The following is a 15440-nucleotide window of genomic DNA, read 5'->3' as shown; positions in this document are numbered from 1 at the left end:
TAGGAGGTTTCTCCAACAGATTCATAAGAAATAAAGACCCTGGTGAGAAAGCCCCTTTGTGAGAGCTGTTTGTCTTCATTAGCATAATTTTCCTGGACTTTAGTGACGCCTCAGAGCGGGGAGGGGGTGGGATGAGGAGGTGGGGGTGGGGGGAGGCTGCCCTCCTTTCCTCGTTCACTCCCTCTCTCTCCTTACTCCTCAGCTCCCTCGATCCCCATCCCCCCACTCCGGCCCGCGCTTCCCCAGTCGGCTTTGCCTCTCCCCCACCCCCATCCCACCCCCACCCCCCACCCCGACCAGACGCTGCTGCTCCGCGTGTAATATTCATAAGAAACATACCCATCTCGGTGCCACTACCCTAGCCAAAGCCCGGCGGTAGCTCTTATCTCGGGGCCCCGGCTGCTGCCCTCAGGAAGGGCAGGGAGGGGGTGCTAGGGGAGGGGGTGGGTGGGGGGAGGGGGGGTCCGAGCCGCCCCTGCCAGCCCTCGGCGAGTAGTGCAGGAGCAGCGAGTGGAGTCACGCCTCTCCTCGCGCCTGGGCTCCGGGGTCTTCCTCCCGGCGGCTGATGCCTGGAGCTGGTGCCCATCCCGACCGAGCCGGAGGGGACCTGGGCCGGGGCAGCCGGCCCGGAGCACGGGAGGAGGGTGCCTGCCTCCTTCCGCGTCCGTCGTCAGAAGTTAAGGTAAGCTGGGCCACAGGCCGCCGCCGCCGCCGCCGCCGCCGCTATCAGTGCTGAATGGCGGAGTTTGTGTCTCGGTGATTTATGGCCACAGACTTAAATCTCGGTTCATGAAGAGTTCACAAGCTGCAGCTTCCTCGCAGGCAGTGACTGATACCCTTAGACTTCGAGTTCAGGCCGTTTCCCCCACCCCCGCCCCCCCACCCCCACCTCCCATGCCCACTTTTCCTCTTAACTTTTCTTTTTCGTGGGGACGGGGGACTGGGCACTTGTGGGGGCTCTCACTTGGCTTCCCCCTTCTGATCTGGGATGAAAGCTTGGGGGGGGGAGCAGGAGAGCAAGGAGGTAGGGGAGAAAGGAGCCTGAATTTGGCCAGATCTAAAAGGTAGACAATAGGGGCTGTTCCATGCAGTCCATTTAGCCTCTGACTCGATTTCTGCTCAGCTGCACCTGGTTATGGCCCAGAAATAGACTTTTATTTATTTCCTTTTTATGCCTTGGAATCTTTGCTGAAGCCTTTGTCTTTGGGGTGGAGGAGAACCTCCTGCCAGACTGACCTCCAACTTCATTAGGAAGCAAACTTGGGGAGAGACTGCTTGGGCCCGAGGGTCGCCTGGGGTCCTTAGACAATAGGATAACTTTGGGGTTGGACCTGGGAAGTGATTGCCCATCTTTGAGGATCCCGGTTGTTGTTTTGCTCTGAATTTTAACCAAGCAGTACACAACTTCGTGAAAGCCTTGAAGTTAAGCAGGAGCCCGATCTGGCTTGGGATAATGGATTAGCAAGTCACTTGAAGTATTGCACTTTCAAAATCAACTTAATTTTGTTTTATCTAATATCTTGCTGTTCAAGTGTCTGGAGTGATTTTCTTAACCTGACATTGTATTTAACACAAGCCTGGTATCTAAAATATTTACAATGTTAGACATTAACACTGTCAAATGGAATAGGAACCCTTTTCAGTAGGAGAACAGGAAATTGTGATATTAAATTCACCACTGGCTTCTACACTATTATTTAAGATTTGATTTTCTTCCAGTTGTGCTATCTGGATCTTCTCATTTATTTCCAAGGGCTAAACAATACTCCAGAGCCCAGGGCTCACATACAATCACTTTGGGTAGGAGACGCTGTAATTTTTAATTGAGGTACTGGAGAATTAATTGTGCCTGCTTTCCAGATGTTGATCAGATTGTTGGTTTAATAATAAAATCCAAAGGAGCAGATTATTAAAAACGAAATCAGATTCACCCACTGATAGATGGAAATTTTTTTTAAAGCTAACAAAGTGCCTGCTATTCCCCTGTAATCCTGAACAACTTGGAATGCAAATATATACGGTTAGGCCTGAAACTGTCCACAAATAGTTCTTGATCACTTTTCTTTTAAGTGCCCAGGGAAAATAGCATTAATATTGTGTGTGTGTCTGTGTATGTAAATACGTATTATTTGCACATGTATGCAGTAGGGGTGAAACTTTTTCTGAGCTGGTAACAAGAGGTTGGATTTAAGACTGGAAATCCAAAGAAACTCTCTGGATCTCAGTTCCCAGAGAACTCTCTTCACTCCAAATCTCAGATGCTACTTAACTCTAGCGTGCCTTCTTTAATTGATTATGGAGAGGCAGGTAAAGTAGTGAAGTTAGCAAACATCTTTGAAAACAACAAAAACGACTGAGGAACTGAAGGAGTGATTTCTGGTTTGTCTTTCCATCCCCTCTTCCCGAGCCAAATGACCCCCATACATCAAATTACATAGCAGTTTCTAAGACAGAGCCTATTATCGTTAAGTTGGAAGGAAAGTTCAAGCGGTGGTCATGGAGATGAACGCTGGTTTTTCAGGTTCCTGGTGGGTTCCCCCCCTCTAATCCATCATGTTTTAACAGGTAGAATTTGGTAGGTGCCATGAAAAAGCCAGCACCTCAGACATTCCTGGGAGGCAGGGATGGGGTGCCTTTTGCTTTGGAAGACAGCTCTGGGGGTGCTGGCTGATCCAAAATATCTGGAAGCAGGGATGGAGGCTGAAAAGAACAGCCTCTGAATTAGAATCGAGATTTGTCGGGGATGGAAGAGGAAGGGGTTTTGGTGGTGTTTTCTCCTATATTCCTTTCAATTTCCCCGAAGGATCTGGAGACCTAAAGTCCAAGAGGGTTAGTTTAGATGAAGAAGGCGGTAAATACGAGATCTTTGAAATTGGTCTGGGCTTGCAAGTTTTGGTTTCCTCGAATCCCAAAGAGACAATCATAACTTTCAGTGGTGTGTGTGTGTGTGTGTGTGTGTGTGTGTGTGTGTGTGTGTGTGCAGGAGGAGACGTGGCTAGAAGAGAGCAAGAACTGGTGCTGATTTCTTTGGGAAATAGAAGTCTTGTCCCTAGGACTGACTAGCTGATAAACCCGCTGGGTCCCTAGCACCTCCCCAAAGGGCGAGGGTGACAACGACTCCACCAGAGGAGGTGAGAAAGGAAGGGGCTGATTGCGGCTCTCTGGGTCCTCTACCTCTGGCAGAGGGAGACCCCAATCTTCCCAGAGCCTTCTTGGCTGGGGGATGGAATCAAGAGAGGAGGCCAGCGCAAAGCCTGTGCCCACTCCAACCCCCAGACCCCCTTGCTTTGGAAAACCCCCAGACCCCCTTGCTTTGGAAAACCCCCAGACCCCCTTGCTTTGGAAAACCCCCAGACTCCCTTGCTTTGGAAAACCCTCCGAGTCCAGGCCCAAGCTAACCAAATATTGGAGGCTGCCAGTAAATGCCAGCGGCTTTTTATAGCTCGGCTCCCCGCGCCCCGGGCCAAGTCATGCTGCTAAATATTGCTGACCACTTTTTCTTCTATGGCTTTCATGTCACTTAGCTATTGAAAGTAAGATGGATTTGTACTGAGCCCTCACCGCGCTGCGCTTCTCATCTCTCCCCCCTACCCCCAGGTCTGTCGGGGGCGGCCATTGGCAGAGGAACGTCACGTGACGGAGGGGGGTGCCAATGTTCGGCTTCAAGGGTGTCAAGACCCTGTCAGTGTGTGAAATAAATACTGGGATACAACGAAATGCAAAAAGCGACCTACTACGACAATTCGGCGATCTACGGCGGCTACCCATACCAAGGAGCAAACGGTTTCACTTATAATGCGAGTCATCAGCAATATCCTCCGCCTTCGGCGCTGGTGGAAAGCGAGTACCATCGGCCGGCCTGCTCCCTGCAGTCCCCTGGCAGCGCCGTGGCCCGCCACAAGGCCAATGACATCAACGAGAGCTGTATGAGAACCATCGGGGCCCAGGGTGGCCAGGCTCAGGGCCTTGCCGAATCCCAACAGCCTCCGCCCCAGCCCCTGCAGCAGCCCCAGCAGCCCCAGCAGCAGCCCCTGCAGCAGCAGGCTCCACCACCATCTTCCCAACAGCCCCAGCAGCCGGCTCAGCCCCCTGTTCCTTCGGCTCCATCGTCCTCACAGCCCCCTCCCTCTGTCTCGCCACCTCAAAATGCCAGCAACAATCCAGCCCCCACCAAGAGTCCCATGCTCAATTCGCCTACCATGTCCAAACAAATCTTTCCTTGGATGAAAGAGTCTCGTCAAAACACAAAACAGAAAAACAGCAGCTCCAGTTCAGGTAACCATTGTTGGCAAGGCAAGGGACGGGTGCTCACCTGTCTCCTTTCCCCCCACCAAGCTCCCCTTCTTCACACTGCTTCCTCCTTCCCTTCCTCCACTCTTCCCTGATCCAGAACCAGTCTGGCTGAGAGAGGAACACAGAACAGCATAAAGCCCCTTGTGCTCTGGGATTCTCCTCACCCTGGGGCTTTGGTTTTCCCATAAACTTTTCAGATTTCCTCCCCCAAGAGTGTGGTTCTCTAGTATATCTCACAGAAAACTGACTCTAGAGAGTAAGTACCCTTCTTTCCTTCTCCTAGAATCTTGGTGATGGGCAGGGCAGGCTTTCCAAGTGTTAGGACTAGGAATCTGGTTCTATCCCTCATCTTTCTATTGAGTTCTGATGTATCTCTGGAGGCCTGAGACTTGGGCCCCTAGCCAGAAGACCATCCTGAGTCATACTTTCTCTTTTTTTTCTCCCTCTCTTTCTTTTTTGTCTTTTTGGCACAGATTGAATATAATAAGACAGTGACCCAGGGCTGAAGTGTAACTCCAATAAAATGGCTCATGATCACCTGCAGTCAGAATCAATGCTTTGCTTATAATCAGATGCTATTTTTGCCCCAGTGGGTTGAAGGTCTGATTTACACAGTTCTAGTGAACCCATGCTCTGTGTTAGCACAATAAAGTCAGGCCTTGGGGAAAAAAAAAAAAAAAAAAAAAAAAAGAAGGCAGAGGGGTGGGAGATTATGGTGTTTGTCATCTTAATGTGAACCACATGGGCCTGAGTGATACAAACCCCAGTGGATGAAAGAGCCCTAGCTGTAGCTTTCAGGCATCTTGTTTACATCTGCCCCCTTTCCAGCTGATGTTGCTTGAAGTAGTTCTAAACCTGGAACAAACCATATCTGACTGGGGATGCCTTGGGGGTGCCCAGGAAGAGTGTGAGTGTAAGGAAAAGCTTGGGAAAGTCTGGAATGATACCTCTCTGCCACATGTCTCCCAGCTAAAGTCTACAACCCCACCCCCACTAATTTTCTAGGTATATGATAGCCATTCAAGGAAAGGGCAAGTTGTACTCTCTAACAGATCTTCTCCAGTGTTCAGGATGCTTCAGGGCTTTTCTTTCAAGCATTTCCACTTGGATGTCCTCACCCTCACTATATGTGTTTGGAGAATTGGAGATCTGAGGAAACTGAAGAGAGACTTACAGCAGGCTTCCCTCTTAATGAGGGAGGGGGAAACTTTTCTTTTGGGGGAGGCTTCCTTTTCATCTTGAAGGATGAAGATGAATTTTACACTACACTGAATTTCACCCGTTTCAATTGTCTGTTTCACATTTTCTTCTCACCCTTTCCAAAACCATATGTTTCCCTTAAAACCCCCAAGAGAAAGGAGTTTGTCACCTCGTTTGGAAGGGGGGGTATTTGTGTGTCCTTTCAGTTTAGCTTGTTGGAGACCTCCCGGGGTCTGGAAGGTGAGCAGCAGGGGGTGGGAGCAGAGAGGAGCAGGCCATGAAGGAGAGCACCTCTCTGGACCAGCTGTTCTAATCACCTCCCGGTGGTCCAGAGGGAGGCCCATGTTCAATGGCTCAGAGTGCAGGGGCTGGGGGCTCTCTGGCTCTAGAGTACTCATCCTCTTCTTTGTGTGTGATTTGTGTAGGTGAGAGTTGCTCTGGCGATAAAAGCCCCCCGGGGCAAGCATCCTCCAAGAGGGCTCGAACAGCTTACACAAGTGCCCAGCTGGTGGAGCTGGAGAAGGAATTCCACTTCAATAGGTATCTGTGTAGGCCCAGGAGGGTCGAGATGGCCAACTTGCTCAACCTTACCGAGAGACAGATCAAAATCTGGTTTCAGAACCGCAGGATGAAATATAAAAAGGATCAGAAAGGCAAGGGCATGATGACGTCCTCTGGGGGGCAGTCCCCCAGCCGCAGCCCGGTGCCTTCTGGTGCCGGAGGGTACCTGAACTCTATGCATTCTCTGGTCAACAGTGTTCCCTACGAGCCCCAGTCGCCCCCGGCCTTTAGCAAGCCTCATCAGAACGCCTATGGCCTCCCCAACTCCTACCCAGCTGCCCTTAACAGCTGCCCACCTCCTCAGAAGCGGTATTCGGGGACTGCCTCGGTCACTCCAGATTACGACCCTCACCCCCTCCAAGGCAACGGTAGTTATGGGACCCCACACTTACAGGGAAGCCCCGTCTTCGTGGGGGGCAACTATGTGGAGCCCATGAGTAATTCCGGGTCTTCCATCTTTGGTCTGACTCATCTGCCCCATCCTGTCTCAGCCAACATGGACTATGGGGGGCCCGGGCCCATCGCCAATAACCATCATCATGGACCTTGTGAGCCCCACCCCACCTACACAGACCTTACAGCTCACCATCCTTCTCAGGGAAGAATTCAGGAGGCGCCCAAACTGACCCATCTGTGATGGACCTCGGGGTTGAGTGGACACAAAGTCAACCCACTTCTTTCTTTCTTTCTTTTTTTTTTTTTTAGTTTTGTGGTTTTTTCCTTTCTTCCTTCCTTCCTTTTTTTTTTTAAATGATCCTTCCTTCCTTGTCTCTTTTTCTCCTCTCTCCTCTCTCCCCTCCCCCATCCCCTCTTTTGTTTTCTTGGGTAAAGCCTTTTTATAGTTTATATGACGTAGCAATATTCGTTGCTTGAATGGCTCTAGAGTTTCCATGGTGATATTTATCTGCCCCCAACTCGAGTCCTCTGGCTCTCCTTGGCTGGGGTAGGGTGGGGGCGAGAGGAGGGGGCTTCCTTCCTTCACCTTCTTTTACTCTTTTATCAGAAACAGGGTATATGAACAAATTTTCTAGCCGAATTCTTCAATGTGAATTTGTTCGTACATTATGGCTCCCGAGAGGAAGCGATTAAGTTGTGTTTTATTATTATTAATTATTATTTTTAGTTGTTTTTTATTGCACTTCTTTTAAAGAGCGAGAAAGGATATCAAAGGGAGCTTTGAAACAGGGTCTCCCTGGACAATAATGAATCTGTGTCCGTCTCTCGATGTGTGTATGCTGGTGAACAGTCAGATTTATTTATATTTTTTTTGCAAACATTGAATAATCTAAGTGTTTAAATATTATTTATCCCCATCCGTTCATATTTATATTAAAAAAAAAACCCTCCCCTGCTCCCTCCCCCCCAATCTATACCCTGATTGTTCAGGAGCTGTCCTCTGACCTTTTGTTCAGTGGCAGATCGGCGTCCTACCACAGTTTGGTTCGAAAGGGAAAGAGAATTCCCTCACCAAGATGGTAACGATTGTAACAAAACCAGAGAGAAGCCACGTTTTTCCTTTTTTCTTTCTTTTTCTTTTTGTCAACAATAGTTTATGCTTGTAACATCGGGCTAAACGAACCCCCCTTTTCCTCCCCCCAACAATCTGTAAACGTGAAAAAAAAATCCCAGATTTGTTTCGAGAGGTCTACATTCCTTGCTGCTCACGTTCTGAAAAAACAAAAAAACAGGAAAAAAAATAAAGTTTTTATTCTGACTAATTCGGTTTTCAGAACGTGTTCTTTGGCCGATATTGGGGACTGCTTACGCGGTGGAGAAGGGAGGCGAGGCACAGGTAGCCCAAGGCATCCCCCCCACTCCCACGGCTTCCCCAATCTCCGCATCCTTCCGGGCACCCCCCTCCCCAACCCCCTTCGGCCCCCCTCCGGAGCAGGGCTGTAGGAAGCAGCCTTGGCCTAGGGTTGGCCTTGGAGTGCTGCTAGAGGGCTGTGTGGGTTCGGGTGGGGGCGCGGGGCGCCCTCGGTGAGAGCTCGGGGTCCGACAAACTCTAGCTGGGCTGGCTCTGGGGCTGCGCCTCGGAGCTGCCGGGGCCCGGGCCTGAGCCAGAGTTACCCTGGAGCTCGCAAGCCGGGAACAAAGCGCCGCGAACACAGGTGTTGGTGCTGGGCCCGACAAGCTGCGGGAGTCAGGGGTGGGGGGGCAATGGGGGCGGGGATGGAGATTCACCACTCCTTGCTCGAGGAGGAAGGAAGGCGATCGCCATCTTCTCTGGAGAGCTTTCTCTTTCCCCTTTCTCTCTGTGTATTTCTCCCCTTCTCCTGCCTCTACGTCTCCCTCCTTCATGGCTCCCCAAGGGAGAAGGACGCTCCTCTCTCCTGCCCCGGGGACCTCTGTCTACTCCCACACTTTCCCTTCCAGGGTCAGAAGAGAGAAGCTAAAGGCTGTTACATTGTGCGGGGGCTGCCTTAAATAAAGGCCAACGGAGCCAGGCATACAAATCAGGGGCGGCGGGACGCCGTTTCCAAGGGGCAAATTCGAAATACAGTCGTTTATGGCTTCCCATGTCGTTAATCACTCCTGGAAGAGACGGTCCGTCATAAATCGCCTATGAGGTTTGAGGCGGTTTTTCGGTAACTACGGTAGTTCAGGCTCACAAAGGGGGCTGAACGTGAAGGGAAAGTAGGTAGCAGCCGCTAGCCAAGCCTTCTCCTTCCCTGGACTGCTTGACAGTCAGTGGCGGCTTTCAAGCATGACCCTTCTTCCCAGGATTTGTATATTTTCTCCCATTTTCTGAACCTGGTCTCCCCCTTCTGCTCCCTTGTTTTTTTTTTTTTTTTTTTGTTTTTTTTTTGTTTTTTTTTTTTTTAAGAAAGAGACAGACTTAAAGACAGACAGAAGTAGAGACAATCAGACACTTAAAGAGCAGACAGAGAAAGTAGTTTCTTATTTTCCCAATAAAATGCAATATTTCCAAGGGCTTTCTTTTGCTTTTTTTTTTAAATTAAATATTGTATTGCTATTCAAGGAGCTGCAGAAAGAACTACCCTCTGAGAGAGAACCCAAAGCCCACACATTAAAAAAGAAATATTTCCATCCCGAGGGTTTTTATTTTAAGCCAATGGATTTTTAGATCCATATTTATGTACTATATCAGCTCTGAGCTGAAAGCGTGAAGTGAAAAGACATCTGTATCTGTAGCTAAGCACGTATTTTAGGTAGAAAAAAAATCAGCTTTCCCCCTCTCTCTGCTGCATCTCTCAAAGCACAGGGAGAAAAAAATGTCGCCATTTTGTTCACTCAAAAATATCCTTAATCTTGTTCTTTATCTTCCTCTGAAAACTTTCCTCGAATGACCTTTTGAAATATCCTGTGTAGATGTGTAGACATATCTATGGGGATGGGTGATTTGCTCTTAGTCGGGTTAAGAAATATAACGTTTAAATTTTTTTTTTTTTTCTTTTAAAAAGAGAACGGGAAAGGGTAGCGGGTAGCGGCCGGGAGGAGATGCTTCCTGCGAACAGAACCTATTTGTATGTTTTCATCTCCATCTAGAGATTTCTCCATCTTCTCTTTGCCAGGGCCATCGACTAAGAGAGAATTTGAGGGAGGTTTGGTTAAAAAGAAATCCCTTATTGTCATTTCTCCCCATTTCTCTCATTCCTCTATGGAAAAATGGCGCAGTTGATAAATACATAAAACTAAAATTTAGGCTTTGTAAGGAATGCAGTCTCTATGTCTTTGGACTGAAAGAAATGGGAGAAAAAATATTAACTATTTTTAGACAAATAAATGCTGTAATTTGAGTGGGAGGAAGTAGAGAAAAGGAGGCTAGAGTAAATTCCTTCTATCCTTTGAGTCCGTTTTTTAAAAGAAGCCTTTAAGGGAGAATGAACTGGATTAATAGCTACCTCCTTCCCCGAGGGCAGAGATTTAAAAAAAATAAAATGATAAAATGATTTTCTGGATCTTGTTAGCCAAAATATTAATTTTGACTTTCAAGGGAAAAACCTATTCCATCTCATCTAGTTTCCTAGATTTTTTTTTGTAAAATCCTTATTAAAATAGATTCTAGTTAAAATAATAAGTTTTCAGACATCTTGCTGTTAAGTGGCCAGAGAAAAAGAGTTTCTTCCAGATGGTTTTTGAATTAGAAGCCCCAGAAAGGACTAGCAGAATTCAGCGCCCACTCAGCTCAAGTCACAAAGCCTGCAGAAATCTGCAGGCGGATGCTTCCTGCTTTCTTGCTTCAGCTCCCACCCCAGCCCCAAGATTTCCAAGCAAAAGCCAAAGACAGCGGTCGCCAACCCGTACCCCTGCAAAGCTCGGCGCCCCAAACCATCCCCCTAACCCTTTCTGCCACGAAAATATCTAAAAAGAAACATTGGTCCCTGTTTACTTGCGTTTCTTGCTCTTCCCTCATTTCTCGGCAACATTTGGTCTTGGAAAGAGCAAGAAGCTCCCAATGTGTTGTCAAGGGCCAGGAGCTGTCAGACCTTTTGGCGAATAAGATTGATCGCACCCAGACTTCCTTCAGAGCTTTGTGTGGAATAAAAGCAAGAAAATTAAAAACCTACATTTTTTTTCCCCGGGAAAGCATCTCTATCCATAAGGCGCTGCTTTTAGCTAGTAAATGACCAGTCCCACACTGTATTTAATTTTAACCCGACTGCTTTAAACGCCCAGAATAGAACATTTCTCCCTTCCTCTGTCTTCTGGAGTGGGAATTTCTGGTTTGTAACCGTGGATTTTTTTTTTCTCTCCCTAACCCTTTTAGAGTAATTTATTTTTTTAGCTGTGTGGATACTGGGCTAGTTTGGGGAAGATTTGTTTGGCCTTTGTCAAAGGAAGCAAAAGCGTTCCGCCATCACCATCATCACCAAGGTATTTTTTAGGGGGGCGGTTTTTTTTTTTCAAATACTGCTCTCTTCCTTTTTAAAAATTTCTTTTCTTTTGTGCCTTGATGACTTTTATCGGAGAGATTTGGTAGCTCAAAATGAATGTTTCTTTTTTTAGAAGGAAACTGAATTGGATCTGAGAGATCTTCAATTTCGGGATTCTCCTAGCACAAAAGTCCCTGGGCGCTTTTCTTTGCGCCCCCCCCTTCTCCCTGCTCTTTTTAACTCTGGTTTCGATTTCACCGAACAGAACAAGGGTCCGAATTGCAATTCCCAGCCCTGGAGCTGTTGAGACGGCCCCAAGAAAAAGAAGAGTCCAGGTGATTGATGCTGGGAAAGAAGCCTGTTTTCCAGGTGCGACGAATTTCACTTCAAGAAATCCAAACCCCAAAGAAATAGTTAAACAACAATTTAAAAAAAAAAAAAAGGAAGAATAAAGGGGGGAAGAAAAAGCGACTTCCTTCTCTTTGGCGCTGACTTCCAGGAAATCGGATATACTCACCGGACCCCTGTGTACTACGGGTATTAAACACAAGAAGTCAGCAGCCCGGAGCATGCTATATTCTGCATTATTACATGCCTCTGGCTATAAGGCTCCCTCTACATAGGTTTTGTATATATGGATCTGGGTCCCTACTGGCTTATGCATTTATCTGTCACGGTCCGTTCCGGGGAAGTTGACTGCAAGGGAAAATCTTGGAGCACACAAAAGCTGCCTTCTATTTTCCGCTTCCCCCAGGAGCCAGATGCGAGGCTGCTGCGGAAAGTCCGGCGAACAATGGGCTGAGCGGACGCAGGCCAATTGTGCACTGCACTGTACACCGGGGAAGAAGGGGGAGGGGGGAGCGGAGAAAGAGAGCGATCGAGAAAGAAAGAGGAGCAGAGAGGGGTGGGGAAGTGAGAGAGGAAGAGGGAAAGAAAAGAGAAAGGGAGAGAGAGAGAGACGGAGGGAAGGAAGGATAGAGAGAGGTAAAGGAAGGAGAAAGGGGGGAAAGAGAGAAGGGGAAAATTAAAGAGGAGGAGGGAAGGAAAGGAGAGAGGGAGAAAAAGAAAGAGAGGTAAAGGAGGGAGAGAGAGGAGAAAGGAGAGAGAGGAGGGAAAGGAGAAGGAGGGAGGAAGGGAGGGAAGGAGAAGGAGAGAGAGAGAGAGAGAGAGAGAGAGAGAGAGAGAGAGAGAGAGAGAGAGAGAGAGAGAGAGAGAGAGAGAGAGAGAGAGAGAGAGAGAGAGTCTCCTGCTGGCCTTTTTAGTTTTCTTTCCCTTTTTCTTCCCCATCTTCTCTTAACTAGTTCCAAAGCTGGCATCCTCAATTTGTTCTCTCTCTCTCTCTCTCTCTCTCTCTCTCTCTCTCTCTCTCTCTCTCTCTCTCTCTCTCTCTCTCTCTCTCTCCACTCCTTCTCTCCCTCCTTCTGTCTTTGCCCCCCTCTCAGAGAAGAACTTATGTGGCTAAGATGCGGGGGCCCTCCGGTGTCAAAACTTTGAAGATTAATGGATTACTTTGTTAATGACTGCAGGCGTCAGATTGATTTGTGAGGTGCGAAGCTTCTTCCTGACAGTCCCAAACAATGCTAGGAGTGTGCGGGAGGAGAAGGGAGGGCGGCAGTCGGCTAGATCAGCATCCCGGACTCACACACACACACACACACACACACACACACACACACACACACACACACACACATCCACGCGCGCGCACGCGAGAGCACACACAGATCTCGCTGGCTTCGGAGGCCGGCGGCCCCCTTACTCTCGCACTCCCACCCTAGCCTTCCACACCCACACCCACCAAGATGTATTTTTTGCCTTTAAAAAAGTGTAAATAAAGCCTCGCTAGCCCCCAATGAGGCGTTCCTTCCCGACTTTTTTGGATCAATCAAACAGACAGTGGCTTCTTTTGATTAAAGCCCAAATTGTCATTGGGCAGAAGCAATCATGTGACAGCCAATTCGGTCCAATTTCAACCTTGTCTCCATGAATTCAATAGTTTAATAGTAGCGCGGTCCCCATACGGCTGTAATCAGTGAATTAGAAAAAAAACACCCCAGCAGCGATCTTCTATGAGAGATTTTTTTTTCTTCTCTCTCCTTTCGCCTGGGCCTTCCCCCCGCCCCCCCTAAGCCCCTCCAGAAGAGGGAACTTTTTCTCCGAGGGGGCTCCGAGGAGAAGGCCATGAATTACGAATTTGAGCGAGAGACTGGCTTTATCAATAGTCAGCCGTCGCTCGCTGAGTGCCTGACATCTTTTCCCCCTGTCGGTGATACATTTCAAAGTTCATCAATCAAGAGCTCGTCGCTTTCACAGTCGACACTGATTCCTCCTCCTTTTGAGCAGACCATCCCAGCCTGAACCCGGGCAGCCACCCTCGCCACGGCAGCGGCGGCGGCCGCCCCAAATCGAGCCCCGATGGCAGCGGCGGCGGCGGCGGCGGCAGCCCGGTGCCCGCCGGCGCCCTGCAGCCCCCGGAGTACCCCTGGATGAAAGAGAAAAAAGCTTCCAAGAAATCCGCGCTGCCTCCCGCCTCCTCGGCCTCCGCCTCCGCCACTGGACATGCCTGCTTGAACCACAAAGGTCAGTTCAAAGACTTCCCCCCCACACACCCACACCCGACTCAGCTCCTGGATCCCGGCTTTCCCCCTTCCTGGGACTCCGGGGCTGTATTTTTGGGGAGGGGGAGGGAGAAAGATGGGAAGAAGGCGAGGGGCTGCTTGCTTGCCTCCGATTTCTGCACTACGGGTTCTGGAACTGGTGGAAAAGAGAAGGCGCTGATGGGTTCCACGATGCTATTAAAAAAAAAAGAAAGAAAGAAAAAGAAAAAAAGAAAAGAAAAAAAAAACTTTCCCTAACTTGTTTAATATGGGATGATTTATTTGAGTTGGAACTGACCTCCTCTTGTCTTGCTGTCCTAGAGTTTGGGTATTTGACAGTAATGAAGAGTGATAGATGGTTCTTGCTCAGCTAAGCAGCTGATGCATTAATTATAAATTGCAGTATGGCTAATATAAAGTTTGTTCCCGGATAGAGAGGTTGGGGACTCGGAGGCATTCGTTTTATTGAGGTGGCAAAGAAGGGGTTTCGCGGGGCTGGGCGCTCAAGGAGGGCAGCACAATGGATTTTACTGCATACGAGGGCGGCCATTTTGTTGCAGTGATACTTTATGCTATATTTATTCTCCAGTGGAATAACCCCCGCTTGGACCCTCCACCTCCAACTGTGCGTGTGTCTCTTGTCGGTTTCCCTTTCTGCAGAATCCCTGGAAATCGCAGATAACAGCAGCGGGGGCTCCAGACGCCTGAGAACGGCTTACACCAATACCCAGCTCTTGGAGCTGGAAAAAGAATTTCATTTCAACAAGTATCTCTGTAGACCTCGGAGGGTGGAGATCGCAGCCCTGCTGGATTTGACTGAGAGACAAGTAAAAGTCTGGTTCCAGAACCGGAGGATGAAACACAAGAGGCAGACCCAGTGCAAAGAGAACCAAAACAGCGAGGGGAAATACAAGAACCTGGAGGACCCCGAGAAAGCCGAGGAAGAAGAGGAGAAATCGCTCTTTGAGCAAGCGCTCAACGTCTCAGGGGCCCTTCTGGAGAGGGAAGGGTACACTTTTCAGCAAAACGCCCTGTCCCAGCAGCAGGCGCCCAACGTGCACAATGGCGACTCCCAAAGTTTCCCAGTTTCGCCTTTAACCAGCAATGAGAAAAATCTGAAACATTTTCAGCACCAGTCACCCACTGTTCAGAACTGCTTGTCAACAATGGGCCTGAACAATGACAGCCCAGAGGCCTTGGATGTCCCCTCTTTACAAGACTTCACCGTATTCTCCACAGATTCCTGCCTCCAGCTTTCAGAGGCCGTATCGCCCAGTTTACCAGGCTCTCTCGACAGTCCTGTAGATATCTCAGCTGACAGCTTTGACTTTTTTACAGACACACTCACTACAATTGACTTGCAGCATCTGAATTACTAAACATATTAAAAAACAAAAAAAACAAACAAACAAAAAAGCAAAACAAAAATCCCTTTGGGGGGTTGCCTTCTCTTTTCCCCGGAGTTGATTTCAACAAAAAAAGTTCCCTCTCTCCTGCCCTTTTCTCCCTCCTTCCCCCCTCCCCAACTGGGTCAGGGGTTTTTTGGTTTAGTAACTCCCCCGATCGAGTTCCAGAGCCATCTTTGCAGGTTATAATGAAGTTATAGTTGTTTTGGATTTAACCCAAATACCCTCTAGGTGATTCCTTGAAAGCAATATATGAGGCCTGTAAGAAAGTGACCATCTAATTGTATCGTCACTTTCTTTTTATTTTTGTATTACATTAGAATGCATTGTCATAAGTATTTTTGGTAGAATAAATTCTCCTTTGCTACAAGTAATTTTCTTATCCCCCTTCCCCCACCAAGATTCATAACGCTTCCTTTCCCTCCTTTTAGTCTAACTTGGTAAATAAAATTCTGCTCACAATCTCTCTTCTTTTATTTCCATTTGAATATATTTATTAGGGGGGAACATTCAGTTTGATTTGAAACGTTAGGTGCCAACAGAAG

At 48.3% G+C, this 15440-nt stretch overlaps 2 protein-coding genes across 2 annotated transcripts; both read left to right on the top strand.

Moving 5' to 3' along the window:
• The first annotated feature begins 3715 nt into the window (after nt 1-3715).
• HOXA3 (homeobox A3) lies at nt 3716-7845 on the top strand. Its single transcript, XM_074272196.1, has 2 exons — nt 3716-4275; nt 5919-7845. Exons 1-2 carry the CDS (start codon nt 3717-3719, stop codon nt 6689-6691), a joined length of 1332 nt encoding a protein of 443 aa, XP_074128297.1. The 5' UTR covers nt 3716; the 3' UTR covers nt 6692-7845.
• A 5228-nt stretch (nt 7846-13073) lies between these two features.
• Nucleotides 13074-14916, top strand: HOXA2 (homeobox A2). Its single transcript, XM_074266787.1, is given in 3 exon segments — nt 13074-13236; nt 13239-13472; nt 14150-14916. Coding segments are annotated over 3 exon segments (1116 nt in total). The 3' UTR covers nt 14869-14916.
• The last annotated feature ends 524 nt before the right edge of the window (nt 14917-15440 follow it).

This window comes from Sminthopsis crassicaudata, chromosome 5 (genome assembly GCF_048593235.1).
Source record: "Sminthopsis crassicaudata isolate SCR6 chromosome 5, ASM4859323v1, whole genome shotgun sequence".
NCBI classification, from domain to species: Eukaryota; Metazoa; Chordata; class Mammalia; order Dasyuromorphia; family Dasyuridae; genus Sminthopsis; species Sminthopsis crassicaudata.
Note: the sequence above shows the minus strand (reverse complement) of the source record. Positions and strands in the feature narration are given on the sequence as shown.

What these genes read in the sequence shown, in the direction of transcription:
- HOXA3 (XM_074272196.1), top strand. Translation starts at nt 3,717, where the DNA reads ATGCAAAAAGCGACCTACTACGACAATTCGGCGATCTACGGCGGCTAC. An exon ending in AAACAGCAGCTCCAGTTCAG is followed by an intron (nt 4,276 to 5,918) that starts GTAACCATTGTT and finishes TGATTTGTGTAG; the next exon opens with GTGAGAGTTGCTCTGGCGAT.